This window comes from Eulemur rufifrons, chromosome 7 (genome assembly GCF_041146395.1).
Source record: "Eulemur rufifrons isolate Redbay chromosome 7, OSU_ERuf_1, whole genome shotgun sequence".
NCBI lineage: Eukaryota > Metazoa > Chordata > Mammalia > Primates > Lemuridae > Eulemur > Eulemur rufifrons.
In genome coordinates this window covers 144,959,567-144,981,158 of record NC_090989.1, presented here as the reverse complement: position 1 = coordinate 144,981,158, position 21,592 = coordinate 144,959,567, and the positions used below count along the sequence as shown (strand labels likewise).

The window sequence follows — 21,592 nt, the reverse complement described above, 5'->3', positions numbered from 1 at the left end:
GCCCTTCAGCTAGCACTAAGGGGCGTCAAGCCCCCGCTCGCCCCTGCTTCTGCAGCACTGAGACCCCCGATGGAACCTGCTGCTCTCTCCCTCACGAACTGCGACGCTCCAACCTTACTAACCTGCTTCCAGTTTCCAAACTGTTCCCTCTGCCCGCAGTCTGCTCCACTCTTCCCACGGCGAGATCCTTCTCGTCCTTTCAGTTCTCAGCCTATGGGCCACCTTCTGAGGGAAGCCTGTGCCCAATCACCCCTCCTAGGGCAAGTCCCCAGCCCACCCCCACCTTCTTTTCCAGCACTCTGTTCTTCCCTTTCTAGCCATATCACGTGCTGTAACCAACTGTCTCAAGAGGCACCTGGGACATGAAGAAACCCCACCAAAGCCAGAGGGTAGCATACAATTCCCCCCCCACCTCCCCCCGGCTGAAGGCAGGTTAGGGACCTCAGCATAAGACAGGATGCCCTCAACAGCCTAGAAAGGGTCTGGGAAGACTGGCTCCTCCCTCTGGTCCCATCAGGACATGCTGTCACCATTCTTTTGTCTGCTATCCATCTCCCTCCTAGATCCTGGGCTCTGTAGAGCAAGGACCACGTGCATCCTGTTCTGCTTCGTGTCCGTAATGCCTGGCACCAATCTCACATATCTATTGACTGAATGAATGAAGAACACTACATTCTCCTTGATAAATCTAGGGCTTATTTGCATAAAAGAGAACAGGCATATCTTGGAAACCAAACTGATTCTCCATCAGAAGACTGAGATGAACCCCGTACACCTTATACGGAACCTTCCATTCACAACCCATCATGCAGTGCCATCATCTGCCATCTAATCCAATGCCAACTCCGTTTCAGTCACTAAAGAGAGCATCCTACGGAGGCTCCCCAGACATTTACTTGGGTCAGAAACATCTCTCAGATCCAACTCAAAATGTGATGACTCTCCAGGAACCATCTAACAGAAACATCAATTCCAAGCAGCAAGAACCAGCTGAATCCTTCCTGGGAGAGGTCGCACGGTGGAGGAGAAAGAAAACAGTCCTCAGAGACAGAGAGGACTGGTTTTGAGTCCCCTCGACCTTGTGACTCTGGGCAGGTTACTCAGCCTGAGCCTCTAAGCCTAAACTTCTCCACCTGGAATGAGAGATAATAACACCCACCTCACAGAATTGCCTTGAGATGTAAATGAGGAGGGTACAGAAAACCATGAGCACGGTGCCTAGCTCAATAAATGTGAGTGCCTCCCTGTCCCAGAGGCTCTTTCAATCAGGAGGAAATTTATGATCTAAACCTGTAAGTTCTTGGTAGGTGTAGGATAAAGATCGCCAAGGAAATAAGCTCTGTGGCACTCGGTGATAGGTAGTGTTAGCAAATGTTAGCCCAGAAGAGAACTCTCAGGTTTTCTGCACTCCTCCTTGAGGGAAAGGAAAGTGTCTGCCTTAGGTCCTGTGGCTTCCTCAGCATCTAGAATGTGCCCAGGCACATCAAAAGTGTTTGTTATATCAGTGGATGAGTGAATGAATGAAGTTCCTGAAAGCAGCATAATTTGATAGTCAATGGCTAAATTTAACACTCACAAGTGGAGCCAATGTAGCTCCAAGACCAATAACACACATACCTTGTGGTTTTCTGCATTAAACCTGTGACGCCCAATAATCTCAGGGGTGATCTCCATTACATCAAAATAAAAACCTGAAATAAAACCAGGAAGAGATTAGCTGTCAGTGGTTAAAAAACAAAAGATCACGTTGTCAACAGACTTACACAAGAGCAGGGTAAAATCACCCCATATCCCTGTATCCCTAGGCACCCTTTTGTCATCCAAGTGAGACCTGTGAATATTCCCAGTTCCTTCTCTCCAACAGGACAGGGAACCAGAGAGGCCTAGGCTAGCTTTTCTTAGAGACAGCTCTGCCCACCTGGCAGCCCGGACCAGGAAGCAGCTGCCCAACCAATCCTAAACTACCAACACGGGTTTGATCAAGGGAGGCATATCCCCTCCCTGCCCAGGGCCTGCCCAGATGCCGGGCACCTTTCCTGACGACCTGTGTCTCACACAGAAAGCTCTGTACAGGGAGGCACCAGGGCAGAGACTGTCATCTCTGATGCTGTCACGAGGGGCTTTGAGGGGACAGAAGATGCAGCTATGGCCTGAGCTTCCACTTAGTACATGGAGCAGCAGCCAAGAGCAGCCTCACGGCCGCAACCTCACACAGAAGACGGGATCCCAAGCCAGGTTGTGAGGCTTGTGGAACAGAAGATGACTCCCGGACTTCTCCATGGCCCTCCTCTCCCCAAACTCAGGGGCCCCAGGCCCTGCCCCTCTGGCAGGCAGCTGCTGCCCTTCACAGGCCCAGGCGTCACTACCCAGCCTACCCAGGTTTCCGCCGTTCCCCATCTCTGTGGACCGCAGTGCCTTCGAGAACTCGCTCCAGGAACAGGAAGCAGACTCGTCGCGGATCTTCTCTCTCATGAGGGAGCCATTTTTAAAGCTGTGGAAGTGCACACGGCTCTGAGGGAGGGAGCCAGCGCTTGCTGACTGGACCCCTGAGTTTCGGTTAGGAGTTCCAGCCAGAGGGACTGCAGGTCATGCACAGCGGGCACCCTGAACCTCAGGTGTCTGGGGCTGTCCCTCAGACTCCAGGCCCCACGCACATCCCCAGGAGGCTCCGGAAATGCCCTTGTCCTGGGCTGTTTATACAGGAGGCTGCCACAAAGGAGCCACAGGTAGAGACAGGGAGCTGGGATTTCTGCACATTCTACCACCTGTACAATGGGGCAGGGCTGGCTAGATTTACTAGACCCACCTATTCTCCGACAGTTCTTGGAGCTTAGAGGCTCAGAAACCTCCTCTCCTGGTAGCTTCGGACAGGTGAGCAAAGGCCTGTGGTCAGAGCACACAGCACCTCCCATCGGTAAGAACTGTCAGGAAGCAGGATGTCCTTCCCACCATTTGTTGAGGGTCTACCATGTGCCAGACAGGTCACAGCCACATAGGAATTAAATGCTCTTATTCTCCCCACTTTATCAGGAAAGTGTGGCTCAGACATGCTGTGGGGTTCGCCCCAGGGCACCCAGGATATAGGGAGCGGGGTTAGGATTCGAACCTGGGCTTGGGGGACGCCGGGGTCAGGTTCTTCCCCACCCAGCCCTGCTGTCAGCAAGAGCTGATGGGTCCCTGGGGTCTCAGGTGCCCACATGAGCCTGCTTAGTGGAATGACCTGGGGGCTCACCACGGTGCCAGAGCCGCCTGCGCCTGCTTCCTCCTCCCCAGGGACGGTGCGGGCCACCACCCAGACTCACCACAGCAGCGCCATGTAGTGCTGGGCGTCCACAGGGCTGCAGAAGATGTGGCCTTCCAAGGCAGGCATGGGCTCCTGGAGCCACAGGAACAGGGTGTCGCTGGTGCCCAGGCTGACCTGGGGAGAGATGGGCAGAGGCGAGGAGCCTCGGGTTTGCCCACTCCGGCTCCCTCTGCTGGCGACGTGCTCTGCATCCCACCTGCCTTAGCCCCTGTCACCTCCCTCCGCATGCTGCAGACCTCAGATGAAATGTCACTTCCTCAGGAAACCTCTTCTGACCCTCCCACACCAATGAGTCAAAAGTCAGCTCCCAAGATACAGGATCTCACGGATCCTCTGTGCCGATTGTTCAGAACTTACCACAGCTGCATCAAAGCAACAGTTTGGGTAATGACTGGTTCCCCAAATGACTTTCCTGCTAGATGCAGGAAGGCCTGGGTTATGTCTTCCTTATTCATCTGGGGAGCTCACAGCCTTCCAGCCCTATGTCTGACCCTCTGCCACTGCACCCACCAAGACTGGTCACTGTCAAGGCAGGCAGGGGTCCTGCCTACTCAGCAAAGAGTAACGCCCTTCTAAGGAAGATGTGGGCCCCCTATCCCCTCCCTCAGCTGCCTTCTGGGGCCGGCAGACCCTCTGATAGGAAGCAAAGATGCTGCTGAGCCCCAGCACCCTGGTCCCCCGGGGCAGAAAGAGCCTGCAGGTGTGAGAAGTCACCTTACCGCAATGTCACCTTCCTCCAGCCTCATGCCTGCCAGCGATGCTGAGAATGGGAGGAGCCTCTGGTTAGCTGGAGGCCACAGAAGAACCACAAAGGAAACCACAGTGCCCCCAGACAGGAGCACAGTCCCCACCTTCCCCCCGCTCCACCTGCATCCTAGCAGATGGGCAGGAGCAGGGTGAGCTGAGGGCTCAGGAGGCCCCAAGAGAAGGTCACGGGGTGAGAGGGTGGGGTCTCTGTAGTCAAGGCCTCTGATTTGGACTGGGAAGCTTTTCCCCCAAAGGGATCCAAACTCCCCACCACTGTGAGGCATTCCCAAGAGTGTAGAGAACCAAGGAGGCGAAGAGAAGACAGGAAGGATACACATGGCTGAGAAAGACGGAGGCTAGGTAGGTGCGTGAGGGGCTTTACACTACCCAGCAGTAAGGAAAGGAAAGGGCTGAGGTTATATTCAGGTCTGTTCCCTGCCTTACACATGAGCCCCACAACAGCGATCTTCATCTGCCTTGTGTGCTGACACGCCGCAGTGCTGAAAGAAGGCCTGGCACATAGTAGGTGCTCACTAAATGATGAGTGAATGAACACGTGTGTGAAGGGGAAACAGGGGGAAGGCACAGGCGCACTCACACACTGTGGTGAGGCTCACTCGGCAGTGTGTGTGTCAGAGGCCTTGGCTCCAGGAATCCCACCTTTGAGGACTCATCCCATAGCGACAATGGGACAAGACAGGATGTGCATCTCAATGTCGTTCACATTGCCCAAACACTGGAGCAATGCCAGCCTCCAGCCACAGGGGATTGGCAAAATAAATGCTGGGACAACTGAACCCTAGATAACTCTTAAAATAAGGTTGCAGAAAAATACTGCTCAGGTTGATTAAAAGAAACGATGCTTATGCCAGGCACAGTGGCTCACACCTGTATTCCTAGCACTTCTGGGAAGCTGAGGCAGGAGGACTGCTGAGGTTGGGAGTTTGAGACCAGACTGAGCAAGAGCGAGACCCCATCTCTACCAAAAATAGAAAAAATTAGCTAGGCCTGGTGGTGTAGGCCTGTAGTCCCAGCTACTCAGGAGGCTGAGGCAGGAAGACCACTTGAGCCCAGGAGTTCGAGGTTGCTGTGAGCTACAATGACATCACTGCACTCTACCCAGGGTGACAGAGCGAGACTCTCTCTCTTTCTCTCTCTCTCTCTCACACACACACACACACACACGCACACACAAAGAAACTGCTTATTTAGGAGCATAGAAAGAAGACAGAAAGGATAGACATCATAATTTTAACCCTAATTTGGTGGCTAGTTAGGGAAAGGACTACTTTTCCCAGGGTGGGGCTGAGGGGGAGCAGTCAGGGCCACTCAACATGGCCCAGTGGGCCTTTCTTCAAAGACCTGAGGGTCTCTCTGGGATGGCTTCAGGAACCCCTAGAGGAGAGGAGGGAGGAGGAAAAGCCAGGGAGGAGACAAGGTGTCTGGACAAGAAACAGTCATAGCTACAGGTCAAATGACAGGGCAGAGACTCAGAACCATGTCCTAAGGAAAAGTTAGAAGAACTGAGATGTTCAGCTTGGAACAGAAAAGACAGGTTGGAGGGTGGGTGGGCATGGCTGCTTTCTGTAATGGCTGAGCACTTTTCACCTGGAGGGGTAGACTGACTTACGAGTGGCTCCTGGGGGCAGGGGCAGGTGGGGCAGGTAGGAAGAGTCCAATTTTGGGTTTCACCAAGAGGCTGGACTGGAATTCTCAAACGTCCAGCAAGGACCCAGGCAGGCTACCTGGAGAGTGACCTTGCGGCCCCCAAGGTACTCACCTGGGTTATCCCCAGTAAAGGCCACCACTTTGCATCCTGGAGCAAATCCATAGCGCTGGACATGGTAGGAAGAAACGGCTCCCTGAGGAGGGAAAGCAGACGACGCACTGTGCTCAGATAAATCCTGCTTGCCCGGCTCAGCCACCACGCCTCAGGCCACAAGAACGCTACGGGCTCCAGCCACAGGAGCTGAAGGAATCTTCTGCAGAGCCTGGAATCACATCACTCCCTGTCGCAAATCAGGCACGTCCCTCGGGTTCACAGATCACCAGAGGAGCCCAGTGCAGGTTTGGAACCACAAGCACGAGGTCAACTTGAAAACCCCTGGTCTTGAGATTGCAGGCAGCTAGAACAAACCAATCCCCAACCTGTACCTTCTCTGTAGGCTCCAAATTCTGGAGAGAGCATTTACAAAAAATAACAGGACACCAGTAAGCAAACTCACAGGTGTGGATAACGCCTTGCACAGCTGCTCTACCATCCCAGGGACTGGATTAAAAATAATCGGACATGCAAGTGCAGAGAACAATGTTCTAAGGACAATAAACCAGAAAAGGTAGGGGGGTGGGGGCACTCATCAAGGAACCACAGCCCTTACGGCCCCTCTGAGAGAGGCTGCGGGACCAGAGAGCAGGAACTCCTTCTGGACAGGCCTGTATTCTATAGAAAGCAGAGTTACAAAAAGAAAACTTTCTTTCTTTTCTCTGAATACATCTTAGTTTTAAAAGTTTAAAATAAATGATGAGACTTTCTGGTGCCTGGGAAGAAAATTTTGCTCCATCCAGCAAAATTTTGGATTTTTATCAGAATAAGCCATCTCCTGGGGAAAAAAAACGTCTTGGCCTAGGTTGTCTCAGAAAACAGAGCCCGAGACAGGGCTTGTGTGACGTGGTTTATTTGGGGCAGTGATCCAGGAGGCAGGAGTGGGGACCTGGGAAGTGTGGACAGGGCAGGAGGGAAAGCCAGCCCAAGGGTGCGCTGCAGCACTGGTCACCACTCTGGGCAATGGGGGCTCCACACACTGCGGGGGGAACATTTCAGGAGCTGTGACTGGACTTGCGGACCATCCACCTGGAGACAGGAGAGGGGAGCAGCTAGCCATCCGCAGCCTCCCTCACCCCACTGGGGAAGGGTGTCCCAAGGGGGGTGAACTCCCTGTACCTCCAGGTTCACAGAGCACACACACAGGGTCAGGGAAGCCCCAAAGCGGAAAGTGAGGGAAATGCAGCTCAGGCAGGTGCTGTCAGTTGACACCCGCGTAAAGCCACAATGGCTGGCATAAAAGGTGAGCTAGGAGGATGCAAGGTGGGCTCGAGAAGGGTCCAGCATAATATATCTGCAAATATTTTCCTGTAGAAAATGAGAGAAAGCTAGCTAGCATGATCTTCAAAAAAAGAGATGATGCAAAACATGGATCTTGCTTGGTTTCCCCCAACATGTGATGCGTATGTGACAAATGAAAGTGGCTTTTCAGAATCAGTTCTTTCCCATCCTCAAGCTGTTTGTCTCTGCACAGGCTCCTTCTTGGACGCAGGTGGTCCTGGCTTAAGGCAAACAGAGCCTGCTGCTGTGGACAAAATACTGCTCTCAACTTACAGTAATTTAAAAGCCATGCGTGGAACACCAATCCCAGTGGCTTGGCTGCTTCCTGTTTGCCCTCCCCGTGTCTTTCTGGCCTGTGTCAGCCTATGTGAGCCTTGCGTTGTCAGCTCCTATGGGGCAGGATCACTCTTCCTTCAGCTCTGTGCACTGGCCTCCTGGCATACTCTGGATGATGAAGGTTTGGCTTTGACATTCTGCCTCATGGTGGCAAGGCTGTTCTCAGCATGTCAGTGTGGATCTTACAAGAAAAGTGCTGCTGTGGCTGAGACTCCTAATGAGGACTACCTACGACAGCCCCATCCTCCCAAACCTCCCAGCTCCGTGACTCTCTCCTCGCCAGAGGTCCCCTTCTCCTTCCTTCCCACCAACACTCTGTCCCACTCAGAGTCCTTTCCAGTTGTTCTGGCTGTATAACCTGTGCTACCTACCAAAGGGCCCTAAGAGCAGGGCCCAGGTCTCTCTCTACTCCATTGTCTCCAAAGGACAGCCAAGAACAGGGCCGGCCAACAGGACACACAGGACATTCACAGCCAGTGTCCATTCTGAACAGGTGGTGCCAGCCTGACGGGCACATGTTTTGGATTTTACCTGTGGGACCAGGCACTACCTTAAGCACTTTAAACATGTTATCTCATCTAATTTGCACAACAGGCCTGTAGGATAAATACTATTATTCCCTTTGTTTCAGATGAGGACACTGAGACACAGTTCAATGTCACAAAGCTGACTAGCGGTAGAACCAGGATTCAGTCCCAAGCAGTCTGGTGCCAGGGCCTGCACTCTGCCAGGCTTCCTGGTATTTCCTTCTATTTTCCCCAAGACTGCCCACTTCCAGCTTGCTTGGTGGTCTCTAGTCCTAGAATTTCAGCATTCTGTGCATTTTTAGGTATGCAATCATCTTCAATTTCTTCCCTATTCTAATAAATTTCCAGTGGAATTTTCCAAAGTGCCCCCACCATAAGGCAATAATGTATCCATGCACCTGAGCACCTACTATGTACAAGTCACCAATCCAGACACTTCGATTTGACTTGTGTCAAACACCTGCCTTATGCTAAACTGAAAACCCTGCGTGTGTGTGCTAGTGTGTGGATGAATGAATGACGGAAGAGTGAACGAATGAAGAGGAGAGAAAGAGAGAGAGAGAACTGCAGTGCTCCCCCAGTAGCTGCCTGCTCTCCGGAAAGGGACCTACCACCACTGAGCATGACGGTACTGGGGGGCCAAGCTTCTCCTCTAAATGAGGGGCACAGGCAGCAAGGCAAGCCTGGGACCAGACTTTGTCCTGTATCTGCAACAGATTCATTCCAGAACCTGAGGAAGGAAAAAAATGAAAAAACAGAAACATCTTGAAAAAGGACCTTTTGTGAAAATGCACAAATCTGACGGAGAGCAGATAATTCTCTTGCCGCAAACTTGTACCTGGAGCTCTTTCTTCACAGAATGTCTGTAGAATGCTTGTGTCATTCTGGAACCAGAGGACCAGGGGGCAGCAGGGCCCATGGCAGTACATGGCACAACCACCTCCTCCAAATATTCCTCACAGGCTTAAACACCACGGTTAGCTGGGACATCTACTGTCTAAGGCCTTCCTGGGGCCTGGGGAACTGCCAGCCACATGTTACTAGGAACCGCTCCACATGTCCCTTAGGTTTCAAGGTGTCAACTCAGAGGCAACCCCGGTGCTGACAGGGTTCAGCCCTCAGGGATTCCTCGACCTCCTCTGACTCTGAGGAAAGCTATCAGCCTCCTCTCCAGACTTCCTCCTGCTAGTCACTGAGATCAGCCCACTAAGTCCTAAAACCACCTACTGCTCCCAAGGCTTCCCTGAGGATGGGGTAGGGCAGAGAACCCAGAGCACAGGAGGGGACCTCCTCCTCCTCCTCGGTGGGCCACGGTGGAGGCAGACAGAGGTGGGGTGCTGGGGTGCTGATGAAGTCATGTGCCCAGGAGGGGGGGGTTGGTGGCTGGTAAGTTAGGAGGTGGCTTCTCAGGGGAGTGAGGGGAGCAGAGGGGAGGCCCGGCTGAGGCACGTGGCCCTCTGGAATGACCACTAGAGCAGTGGCGTGACTTTCCGCAGCTGCGCTACCACCCCGGGTGGGTGCGGAGAACACAGGTGGACACTCAGGCCACCCCAGGCTTCGGTTCTGCGGGTCTGAGTTCTACCGAGCTGGCTGCAGGGAACCTTGTCTCCTCCTCCAGATTGTGCATGAAGCTCAGGACCACTCCTTAGTCACCTTACTTCCTCTCCCTGAGCCAGAATGATGCCTTGATTTTAGTCTTGTTGGGAGTTTTGATTCCCAACAAGATTTTAGTCTTGTTGGGAGTTTTGATTCTAGAAGCTCACAACTCTCCTGAGTTCACCAAATGTGAAGAAAAACTTCCATAAATAGCTCCTTGCAGAGCCAGACTCCAAGATGGTCCCCGCTGAGCCTCCCCTCCTGGTATGCACACGGCATGCGGTTCCCCCAACGCTGCACAGGGTCAAGCGGTACCTACTGTGTCACCGGCAAGATGAGGCAGAAGTGATGGCATGTCGCTTCAGGATTAGGGCATAAATGACTCTGCAGGTCTGTCCCTTACTCCTCCCTCCCTCCTTTCTTGCAATGTCATCAACAGCCCTACGGAGGCCCACACGTGAGGAACTGAGGCCTCTTGCCAACAGTCACGTGAGCGATCCTGGAAGTGGATCCTCGGGGCCACATCGAGCCGTCAGACGACTGCAGCCCTGGCTGCCACCTGTGTCTCGGAGACCCTGAGCCAGCAGGACCACCCAGCTAAGCTGCTCCCACATCCCTGACCCTCAGACACTATGTGAGAAAATAAACATTTGTGGTCTCCAGCTGCTAAGCGTTGGGGTCATTCGTTATGCAGTAAACGCTAACTAATATGCCCCCGAGACTGGCACCCCCGCAGGGTGGATGGGGCTCCCAGGCACCGGCGCTCCCAGGCTTACCGTCACTGCAGTCAATCGGGGAGTAGGCGCCAAGGAACAGGGAAGCAGCAAAGCTACTGACCAGAGAAATTCTCTGTAAAAGAAGGAAACAAGAGAGAGATGACTCACTTCCACACACCCTAAGCTACTGATGCTTCTGACACACACACACACACACCACGAAAAGAGTTTTAAATTGGGGAAGGAAGTGAAAACTTTGAGCAAAACGCTCAAGTAACGGTGGAGACTGAGTGTCGCAGAGGAGAGAGCTGGAATACCAAGAACGACTCCTCACTCTGCAGTTTCTGACAGGCCACACAACTGCCCGATTCAATAAAGACGAAACACAGATGCCCTGGAGAAAGCCGTGCTTCGGGAAGCTGGTTTTCCATCCAGAATCCATATGCTGGGGATTGTGGTGCCCCGATTTCCTCCCACCATTCCTGTGGTCTTCACATCTGGGCACAAGGGGAGTGGACGTGTGGCCACGGGACCCAGGACTAACCAAGATGCTCTCGGAGGCTCAGGAGAGCTGGCCCCTCAGAAGCCACAGACCCCAATCATGAGCCAGAGGAATTGATGGTGTGTTTTAAATGTCGGCCTGAGGGTCTGTGCTTTCCCATGAGAACCACGGGCCTTGGCCACATGGAGATAATTGCTGTCATCTGCTGTCCCCCATCAGGCCACCTTCGTTCCACACACAGAATTTGGGGAGGGTTTTTATCCCCCCACCCAAAGCCCACATTAATGGCTGGTGCTGCAGAGTAATCTGGAACCTTGAATCATGAAATAAATGAACTGCATGTTAATTTCCAAGATTAAAAAAGCACTTTGATTTAACGGGAGCAGATCATTTTCTTGTTACAAGATGAAAATCACTAGCCAGGGTGTGGAGCTGCTTCTCAGGCAGTGTTAGGCACTAGCTTTCAGCAACTGCGGAGCCAGGAATGAAACTGGGTTCTTGTGACGCAGGCTTTGGCTGAAGGGCCACAACCTGGGTCCCAAAGGCTCAGACCTACACACTTCCAGAGAAAACACTGACCCTCTGCCAATCAAGTGCCTGGTAGCCATCGGGCATTAACCACACAGGAAATTGAGTGGGCACAGCCAAAGGACACCCAGATCTCCTACTCAGGGGGTCTCAGGAAGACACCAGTCTCCATAGCACCCACCCTGACCTTGACCCTGACCCCTTCTGGTCATGAGAGCCCCTGACTTCTCTCTCCCACATTCCATCCTTTCTCTTCTCTTTGGAAACAACCCGACAATGAGAGAAAAGCAAATTGAAAATATATCATTTTCAAATGTCTGGCTCATCAATGTTTTCAGCTACTGCACAAGAGATATATTTATGCTAAAGTATGATAAAAGGAATTCCACTGTGACTTTCAGTCAAACAGAAACGTTTAACCAACCTCCGTGTGTGAGTAGGCCTCGGGGTTCTGCTGGTAAATCTTTGCGATTTGGTTTCCTGTGAAACGCTGGAAAAGGAGTATAAATTCTTAGAAACCCAAATCCTACACAGACTGAATAATCAGCTCCATAGAGTGAGTTTAATGTAGCATGCTCTGCATATTAGTGGGTAGAATAGAAGCTTTTAAAAGTAAGCCCCAATTCTGGAAATACTTGATATCTGCTGAACACCCAAGGCAACTTGATTTTGGCCTTTGAATCCTTAACATGCTCTTGGTAACCAAATACTCAGGCAGTAACAATAGCTCTGCACCCACAGGATACGAAAGTGAGGAACTTCTGGGCCTTCCTGGGACAGCCTCTCCCATGTCAGGACTGGACAACACCCTGTGAATAAGCCTTGCTCTTCACACAGCAGGTGGCTGTTCTGACCAGGGCACCAGAGCAGGGGACCCAGGTATTTCCCCATGGCACATTCTTCTTATTCAGGTGGCTAAGTAGGGATGGCCCTATCCCCAAAACCTCTACTCCAGTGAGGTCAGGTGACCCAAGCTGGGTGAATCACAGCAACCCCTGGGACCGTGGCTGAAGCCAGCAGGACAGAAGAATTCTTTTTCTTTTTAACTTGGCCAGGCATTGCACCCAGTGTCTTACATGCACCAACTGCCCTCAGCTTCAAATCTACCCAAAATGTAAGTCCCATTGTTACCCCCAGGTTACAGAAGTTGAGACAGAAGTGCCACCCTCACCCCATGCACAGCGGCGCAATGCAAGGAGCACAGCTGTGTGCACACCCCAGGCCGGCCTGGGGACACACAGGAGGAATGGTCTTGCTCGACAGGCCTGGATTGCTCAACAGGCCTTGCTCGACCTGTCACACAGGGTGGCAGGTGGCCTGGATTAGGACCCAGGCTCTGCAGGGCTGACACCCCCATGAGCTTGCATGATTCCCACAGAGGCAGGCTGCCAGCTACGTCCTCCCAGACACCCAGGGAGAAGGGACCAGAGCCTGTGACCAGACCATCTTCCCAGTTTCCAACCCGGCATGGGCTCTGCCCACCTCATAAGCACGGGACCCTGTGAGGCAGCTGAGAGCCTGGGCCCCGCCCACGGCGGCCTCCAACTGGCGGCACTGGGTGGTGGTGCTGGAGTCCATCCACACTGGGCTGTCGCTGATGGAGAAACAGGCCTAGAAAGAGAGGCGAAGGTACTGGCTTGACGTCTGTCCACTGACTTGGAGAGCTGTACCACAGCAGGTGCAGCTTCCCAGGTGACCTTGGAGACCTATGGGCAAGTCCTTCAAGCCTGAATCTCCCCCTGGCACAGTGGGGTCTCTCCCTGAAAGCCTGAGGTTACCCAGTGAGGGAAATAGCTACAGGGAGTGAGCAGGGAGAGCTATAGCTGCAGCAGAGCATGGGTTTTCTGGGGCGTTTGGAACCCACTGGGAAAAGAGAGGCCCAAGCCCTGCCTTCCCAGCAGCATCACTAGGAGACATCGTGCACCAGGGAGATTCCTGACCCGGGGTGTGGGGATGAACCAAACTTGCTCTGGGCAGGAGGGGACTCATGTGATGAGGATGGTCAGCACCCAACCCTCTGTGCTGACACCAGGCAGACTCCATCCAGGGAGAAAGGGCAGACCATGCTCACAGGACTACTGCCGAAGCCACCTTCTTACACCTCGACAATGCACAGAAACCCTAGACCTCAGGGCCTGCAGGTCTCCCTTCTCCCCCCTTTGCAGAAGTTTCTGAGTCTCATGCAACAGGCCAGTTACCTGCAGCTGCTGGTGTAGTGGGAGGTCTGGTGATAGGCTTGTCAGCACTCGACTGGCCCCGGCCTTCCAGTATATGCTCCCATGTTGCTGTCGAGGGGAAACCCAAGCACATGTTCACACGGCCATACACTGGTGTCACAGCCTCCTGGAGACACAGAAAGACCCCAGACCACATGCCAAAAAACTGGGCTCCAGGCCTGCCCCTGCCACCTCTCAGTCACAGAGTTCATCCCTTCTATGAGACTCAATTTCTATTTTCACAAAATGGGGAGGAACTCTGCCCTGTCCACCTTAAACTTATAGGAAGGGTCCAAGGAAAAACTATTATTGGTCTGGATTTTAGTGCCTTTGGTAAAATTGTATTTAAAGATATTCCTTGCAATATCATCGGGAATTCATTTATTTATTCAGTAACCCCATTCATTCATTCATTCAACAAACATTTACTGAGCACATAGATCACACCAGGCTTGGGACAGATGAATAGGATATTACTGTCCCTCTTGTTCAGGCTACTGGAGTTGAGTCAGGGGAAAAGACACAGGAGCCGCAGTGAGAGGGCTGTGGGAACAGGAAGAGGCACCTAAGCAGCCGGGGTACGGATGGGTAGAAGTGGATGTGAGTACAGGAAAGAGTCCTCAGAGTAGGGTGTGTGCTCCATGCATCCGTAGGAGGGGGCAGCCTGGCAGGTCCAGGGAAGGGTGGCATTCTAAGTGGTGGGCCTGAGGCTGGGCTAGACGGTAGGTGATAGGCTGGAGAGGTGGTGGCCTGAGCACCGGGGGCCTGAAACCCATACTCTGGAGGTTGGGGTTTATCTTGGAGGTGGTGGGAACCCTGGATTATTATCAGAGTGATTTGGCCAGGGCTTGGGGTCATGGAGAAGGTAGGCTGGAGCCAGGCAGGCCCAGAGAAACATGACGGGTACTTGGCCTGGGGTGACAGAGGTGGTGCTGCAGAAGGGACAGCAGATTCAAAAGTCCTCTACAAGTCAGCAGGACATGGGGACCCTTGGACATGGGGTGGGAAGACAGAGGAGCCAGGGATGACACTTGGGTTGTGCCCCTGGGCAGAGGGGGCGAATTCCCTGAGCAAGGGAACCCAGGGAGAAGGCGGCCTGAGGAAGACAGGGCACTCGGTCTGGGACACGCTCAGTTTGAGGCACCCGTGGGATGCCCGGCCGTGGCGACAGGGGGATGTCTGGGAGGGAGATGGGTGGTCAGGTCTGGGCTTCAGGTGAGAGAAGTGGGAAAGACCACCCAGGGAATCTCTGTTTAGTTTAACAAGGATCAGAAAATAAACCTCTGTGAGGTGAGTGGGGAGAAAGGGCATCTTCAGAAAAATTAGTAAGTGTTCTCTAGTGAGGATGTTAAAAGGTGGTAGTCCAGCAAGGAGAAAAGGGATTCCAGGCCGGGCGCGGTGGTTCACGCCTGTAATCCTAGCACTCTGGGAGGCCGAGGTGGGCGGATCGTTTGAGCTCAGAAGTTCGAGACCAGCCTGAGCAAGAGCGAGACCCCATCTCTACTAAAAATAGAAAGAAATTATATGGACAGCTAAAAATATATATAGAAAAAAAATTAGCTGGGCATGGTGGTGCATGCCTGTAGTCCCAGCTACTCGGGAGGCTGAGACAGGAGGATCGCTTGAGCTCAGGAGTTTGAGGTTGCTGTGAGCTAGGCTAACGCCACGGCACTCACTCTAGCCTGGGCAACAGAGTGAGACTCTGTCTCAAAAAAAAAAAAAAAAAAAAAAAAAAAGAAAAGGGATTCCAGCATGACAAAGTGACTGGAGGCTCAGCCTGGACTCAGGTCCTGACTTCTTCTCGCAGCTATGTGACCTTGGGCAAGTGACACACCCCTCTGTGCCTCATGTAAACATCAATGGTGAGAACAGTAGCTAAGACTTAAATAAGCTTTCCTAGGTACTAGGCACCGGTCTATGAATCTAACACTCACAATGACCCCATGACAGAGGATACTGAGGCACCAGAAGGCTGGATGACATGCCCCAGGCCACTGCTTGTCAATGGCAGAGCCGAGGACTGAACCCAGGAACGTGCCTAGGGCCCGCGCTAACCACTCCACAGCACCACCCCGTGGAATCGCTGTGAGGATTAAGGTGGGTAATGTACGTCAAGGCCTCACTGCTGTATCTGGCGTACGCTAAGCGCTCAGTCAATGTTCCTTAATATTATTGTCACTGCTCTTTCTATTGCTAAAACTAGTATCATTATTACTAAACATTTCTTACTTTGCTTTTACTTCCAGGAAATGCAAAAGCAATTTTGGTACCCCCAAACAGTGATAAATTCTTCTCAAATGCTTCCTCCATCCCCTTTGGAGGACCTCTATTCAGTCCAAGGGTCCTATTTTGTACAATACTTGATCATTAGAATTGTCTCATACTTTTTTTGCAAGGCGGCAAGTTACGGAGTGTCCAAGGTAAAACAGTTTTAGGGATTTTTACTAACAGTGAAATGTGTGCAGTGGCTCTTGAGAATGAGCACCCTCCCTCAGAGGGGAGCTGTCACTTAGCACCTACACCATTGCCCAAGACAGCCACTGTCACGTGGCAGAGAGAGACTGCTGCAGACGCACCTGGCCTGCCCCGGACAAGGCTAGGACTTGAGAGAAGTCAAAGCCTGAAGCCTTCATCTTCTCCAAGACGATGTCCAGAGCCTGAGAAGAAAAACAGAATCCATCGTGACCACATTGAACCACTGAATCAACCAAACACACAAGGCTCAGCATTGAAATGCAAGTGTCCGCCATTTCAGCAGAGGGCTCCGGGCAGACAATGAACAGGGACCCGAGGACACGGGATTTGTGTGCACTAGAACATGCTAATTAAACAAGTAGGCATCAATCAAATAAAAAGGTCAATTATGCTAAAAATATTTTAAATAAAGGGGATCATAAACCACCAATTCTCAAATTTTGCTTCCCCAATTTGTGACTTCTAAGCACTCAGGAAGAGCAAAAAATAAGGCAGCTCAAATTTTGGTTTCTTTTGTTTGCATTTTCAACCCACCACATTAATGGTCTGACTTCACTGCAACAGGGAAGTGAAGAGCAAAGTAGAAGGTTCCCATGAGAGTGGGGCTCCAGGCCCAGACTCCCTGTGTCCAGGAGCCCAAGGTCAGAGGGAGCGTGTAGAGACAGTGGCCATCTCTCCCCAGCCCCCTTTCACCCCCACTGTCTGGCTGGACTCTTCTTTCTAGCAAGTCTCCATGAGTGGGATGGATGGCAGTGCCCAGCAGAGCTTGACATGATCCCTCCTAATACTTCACAGCAGGAATTAGAGATTCACCCCGGCCCGTGTTTTTCTTGAGGGCAGAGAAGCCATTCCAGCTTTTGCTTGACTCCACCATCCCCACCCTTTCCTGGAAGGGCTCCTTTCAGCCCTGGCCGTGGCTGCCAACTCTAGCTCTCTTTTCCAAACCTCAGGCAGGGCATGGGGCACAGCTGGAGCAGGGATCAGCAAAGCTAGCAACAGGTCCAGTCCTGGGGGCAGCTCAGGATCAGAAATCACCTTGACCACAACCCCAGCCTGGCTCTCTCGCCCCCTGTTCACCTGCCCAGGTGAAGACCTTCACCTATCAGATCCCCAGACATCATCACTGGGACTTCTTGACACCAACCCTTGCTTCTGGCCCCCCACCCTCCCACCTCTGCCCCTGGGTCTGCCTCAGCCCTCTGAAGTACCTTCCAGCCAGCCCAGGGGTGGGGAACCTGTGGCCTCAAGGCCACATGTGGCCTTCTAGGTCCTTAAGTGTGGCCTTCTGACTGAACCCCCATTTCACAGAACAAATCCTTTTATTTTTATTAATACATTTTTGTCTTTTATATTTTTATTTTTAAAATGAATGTACTTAAAATACCAAATAATAAATTTCAACAAAATAATCCTCCCAGATAGACCCGGACAATTAGAACATTAGTGAGCCATAAGGGCTAAATTGACAGCTGCTACACTCATGATTCAGTTCTAACTTCCCCCGCCTGACTGGCACCACCACTGCATGAGGCTGGTTGGTGAGAGTTTATGGGAGTCAAGTACGCCAGTCTGTTACCAGCTTTTGACAATGGTGCACTGCGTTTCTGTTTGAAGTGGAATTTGTGAATAGTTGCACGGCTCGGACAGTATTTTTTTAATTCTGTCTGCTTAGTAGCCCATCATGTCAAAGAAGACCAAGAGAACACTGAAGAAAGAAAACAGATTTTTTGATGAGGATTGGGAATTGCAATATTATCTTGTTTCTGCTAAAAATAAGATGATTTGCTTGCTTGGTGATACTGCAATATCGACCCCAAATAAATTCAATGCTCATCAGCATTATAATTAACGCTCATAAGGACCACAAATATTTTAAATTAGAGGGAGAGGTGCAGAGGTATTGTAGAAATTAAAAGATGAAAAGCAGAAGCAAAGACAATTCTTTCTTTTTTTTTAAACCTTAAAGTAGGACTTCAAATTTATTTTGTTTATTTAAAGTACATTTTATTTTGTTTTGAAAAGAATCTCAGCAATTACCAATAAGAAAAATGAACTTAATTTCTTTATTATGACCTTCAGTCAGAATGACAAACAGTATTTAATTCTGGAAAACTATTCTTTTTAAAAAAAAATTTCAGAATATTAGAGGGGAACAAACGCTTTGGTTACATAAATTGCCTTTGCGCCGCCACACTCACAGCTACAAGCAGGCCCATCCCCCAGACAGTGGGCACCGCACCCGTTAGGTGTGAATTTACCCATCCCCTGACAATTGCTTCAAGAGCAATAAAACCTGGAAATAATACCACTGAAGCAACTTATAAAATAACTTACTCAAGAAAAAAGGGATGTAAAAATTGTGAAAGAATACATTGTCAAAGTTGTAGGATGCTTAGACCCCAATAATGTTTCAAAGTACAAACAATTGCCTCTTTCAAAGAGAACCATAACTGATCGGCAGCATAAATTAGCCCTTCAACATAACAGAACAACTTCATGCAATACTTCAAAAGGAAAATATATGTCATTCAATCACTTTGGATGAATCAACTGATACTACTGACTCGGTGCAGGTTTTATACTTCATTTGGGTCATAACAGAAGATTTTCTTTGCTACAAAGAGTCACTCGCTTTGGGCACTCTTGCGAACAGAACACACGTAACAGATACCTTCAACAACTTTCAAGATAAATGTCACGAAGTTGGACTGAATTTGGTAAATGTAGTGAGCTTATGTATAGACAGCGCACCTTCCATGACAGGAAAACATGAAGGGTTTATTGCACAGACAAAAAAAGTACTAATACATCACAGATGCTCTCATTTCTTTTCATTGTATCTTGCATCAGCAAAATCTCTGTGCTAATCCTACTATTTTGAGTGACACTTTCAAACAAGTTGTAAGTATTGTTAACTATATTCATGCAAATGCAACAGCATCATCAATTTTGTAACACACTAAAGTTGAACTGATGCGGTATTCAGTGTGGATTTGCTCTATCATTCTAAAGAGCATTGGTGGCTGGGTGTGGGAGCTCACACCTGTAATCCTAGCACTCTGGGAGGCTGAGGTGGGAAGATCCCTTGAGCTCAGAAGTTTGAGCCCAGCCTGAGTGAGACCTCGTCTCTACCAAAAATAGAAAAATTGGCCAAAAATAGAAAAATTAGCCAGGCCTGGTGGCATGCTCCTGTAGTCCCAGCTATGGGAGTCTGAGGTAGGAGGATTGCTTGAGCCCAGGAGTTTGAGGTTGCTGTGAGCCAGGCTGACACCACAGCACTCTAGCCCAGGCAACAGAGTGAGACTCTGTCTTAAAAAAATAAAATAAATAAATAAAATGTGTTGGCTATTGCAGGGACAGGTGTTAGCCAAAATTTTACCTCTGCAAGGATTGCATCATTTCTGTGTGACATCATGCCAAATCAAGATGACTTGAATATTTCCTTCTTTCTTTCTTTTTTTTTTTTTTTTTTGAGACAGAGTCTCATTCTGTTGCCCCAGCTAGAGTGTCATAGTGTCAGCCTAGCTCACAGCAACTTCAAACTCCTGGGCTCAAGTGATCCTCCTGTCTCAGCCTCCCAAGTAGCTGGGACTACAGGCATGCACCACCATGCCTGGCTAATTTTTTCTATATATTTTTAGTTGTCCGGCTAATTTCTTTCCATTTTTAGTAGAGACAGGGTCTCGCTCTTGCTCAGGCTGGTCTTGAACTCCTGAGCTCAAACGATCCTCCCGCCTCGGCCTCCCAGAGTGCTAGGATTACAGGCGTGAGCGACCTCAACTTGAATATTTCTTTGCAAGGTAAAACTAACTCTATATATGACATGTGGCAAAAAACCTAAGCATCTCTAAAAAAGTTATTTTTTTTAAAACACTTCTTCTTCAAAATGAAATTTTGTATGAACATTTTCCCCAGTTAACAAAGGTTATTGATGAGCAGGATGACATACGTGAATCAGCTGAAGAATGTGCAGCTGTTATAGACCTATTATAATACTTGGAGAATACAACGAAAGGTTCACTGACTTTCAGAATCGTGATATAGCACTCAAATTAGCATTTCAGCCTCACCTAGTTGATATCACCAAGGCACCTAAAGAACTACAGATGGAATTGATTGAGTTCTCAGTAGAGGACATTTTAAAGTCTTTGTTTGATCCTAAGAAAGATCCAACTGAAATAAGGAAAAATGTAGTAGAATAACCACGTCTTTGGCAACACGCCCAAAAAATGCTTTCTTGCTTTTCAACCATTTATTGCTGTGAATCTACATTCTCCTACCTAACCCCAATCAAGATGCCCTTAAGGTCACAAAGACATCATACCCATCTAGAGGAGGGACTGAACCTGCAGACCTCCATGCTGCAACCAAATATCCAAATGCTTTCCAACAAAAAGAAGACACAACAAAGTCATTAAAAGATTAGTTAACTTTAAAATTAACAAATAGTTTTCATTTTTCAAAATTATTAAGTACACAGTAGTTAGATTTTTACAAAATAATATACATTTTTAAGTACATCTAATTGAAGTTTCTTGAATGTGGCCTTATTTGATTACAGCTAAATTAATGTGGCCTTCCAACATGAAGAGGCTCATCACCCCTGAGCCAGCCTGTCTGGATAAAATTCATCTTTTACCCCAATTCTCCAGTGTATGAGTCAGGGTCAGGCCAATAAAAAAGAAATCATACTAGCTATTTTTAACAGAAAGAATTGAATATAGGGAATTGGTTAAACAGGTATTGGAGGACTGAAAAAAAGCCTTTGGCAGACACACTAAGTGCTGACTTTGGCTGGCCTCCAGTTTCAGAGACTGGAGGCCCCTGTGGCATTTGAGGCAGCTGCCAGCCCTATCGTGCCTGTCTGTGGTGTCCACATCCTGGTCCTGTGGCCCCATGGGTCACCAGATCTGGCCACAGGCATCTTCCTTTCTTATTGATCCTGAGTAGACAGGCCTGGCTTGGGATTGGTCTGAGCTGGACTGGTCAGGCCATAAGTTACCATTCTGAGTGCCCCACCCTGGGGTCACTCAGGGTGTCTGGGGGATGGAGCACTAAGACCCCAAGGGCTATCTTTGGATCTTAGGGTACAAGGGAAGCCACACACAGGGCCTGACTACAGAGTGTTTGGGAAAGGTTTTCTCTGTAGTATCTTAAAGATGGTTACTGGCAGGACTTGCCAGCTGCTGTGGCTCCAGTACCGAGTCCTCTCAGCCCGGGAGTACTGACACTCGCTGAGGCTGAGCCTGGCCCAGGAACCATGTAGAAGAGGACCTGGGATACTCCACAGATACTATGAACTGTTTCCTGTGGGCTTCTAGCAAATCGCCAAGTCTGCTGGTGAGACAGGCCGGGGACAGAGGGGAACAAGAATCCCTGCACTTACCTGGACCCACATCAGGACTGGAGAAGTGACCGTCACCCCATCCTTGTGCACATGAACACCGCCCTGAGTCCTGCAAGAACAAGAGAGGATGTGGGACAGCCTCAGGGCAGGCAAAGCACTGCAAGGCCCTCAGGGGCCCATTGGTTGATGATCCTG

At 50.3% G+C, this 21,592-nt stretch overlaps 1 protein-coding gene across 2 annotated transcripts in view; it reads right to left on the bottom strand.

Moving 5' to 3' along the window:
* XYLB (xylulokinase) overlaps positions 1 to 21,592 on the bottom strand; it is a 48,980-nt gene that overhangs the window by 16,031 nt on the left and 11,357 nt on the right. For both annotated transcript variants that reach the window (XM_069475543.1, XM_069475542.1), the window contains exons 3-14: positions 21,437 to 21,506; positions 16,152 to 16,232; positions 13,558 to 13,644; positions 12,842 to 12,970; positions 11,784 to 11,849; positions 10,390 to 10,462; positions 8,629 to 8,747; positions 5,832 to 5,913; positions 4,024 to 4,064; positions 3,303 to 3,418; positions 2,376 to 2,491; positions 1,618 to 1,691 (exon numbers count right to left, since the gene is read on the bottom strand). In XM_069475543.1, the coding sequence (XP_069331644.1) occupies positions 1,618 to 1,691; positions 2,376 to 2,491; positions 3,303 to 3,418; positions 4,024 to 4,064; positions 5,832 to 5,913; positions 8,629 to 8,747; positions 10,390 to 10,462; positions 11,784 to 11,849; positions 12,842 to 12,970; positions 13,558 to 13,644; positions 16,152 to 16,232; positions 21,437 to 21,448 (996 nt within the window). In that variant the 5' untranslated portion in view covers positions 21,449 to 21,506. The remainder of the gene's footprint in view (positions 1 to 1,617; positions 1,692 to 2,375; positions 2,492 to 3,302; positions 3,419 to 4,023; positions 4,065 to 5,831; positions 5,914 to 8,628; positions 8,748 to 10,389; positions 10,463 to 11,783; positions 11,850 to 12,841; positions 12,971 to 13,557; positions 13,645 to 16,151; positions 16,233 to 21,436; positions 21,507 to 21,592) is intronic.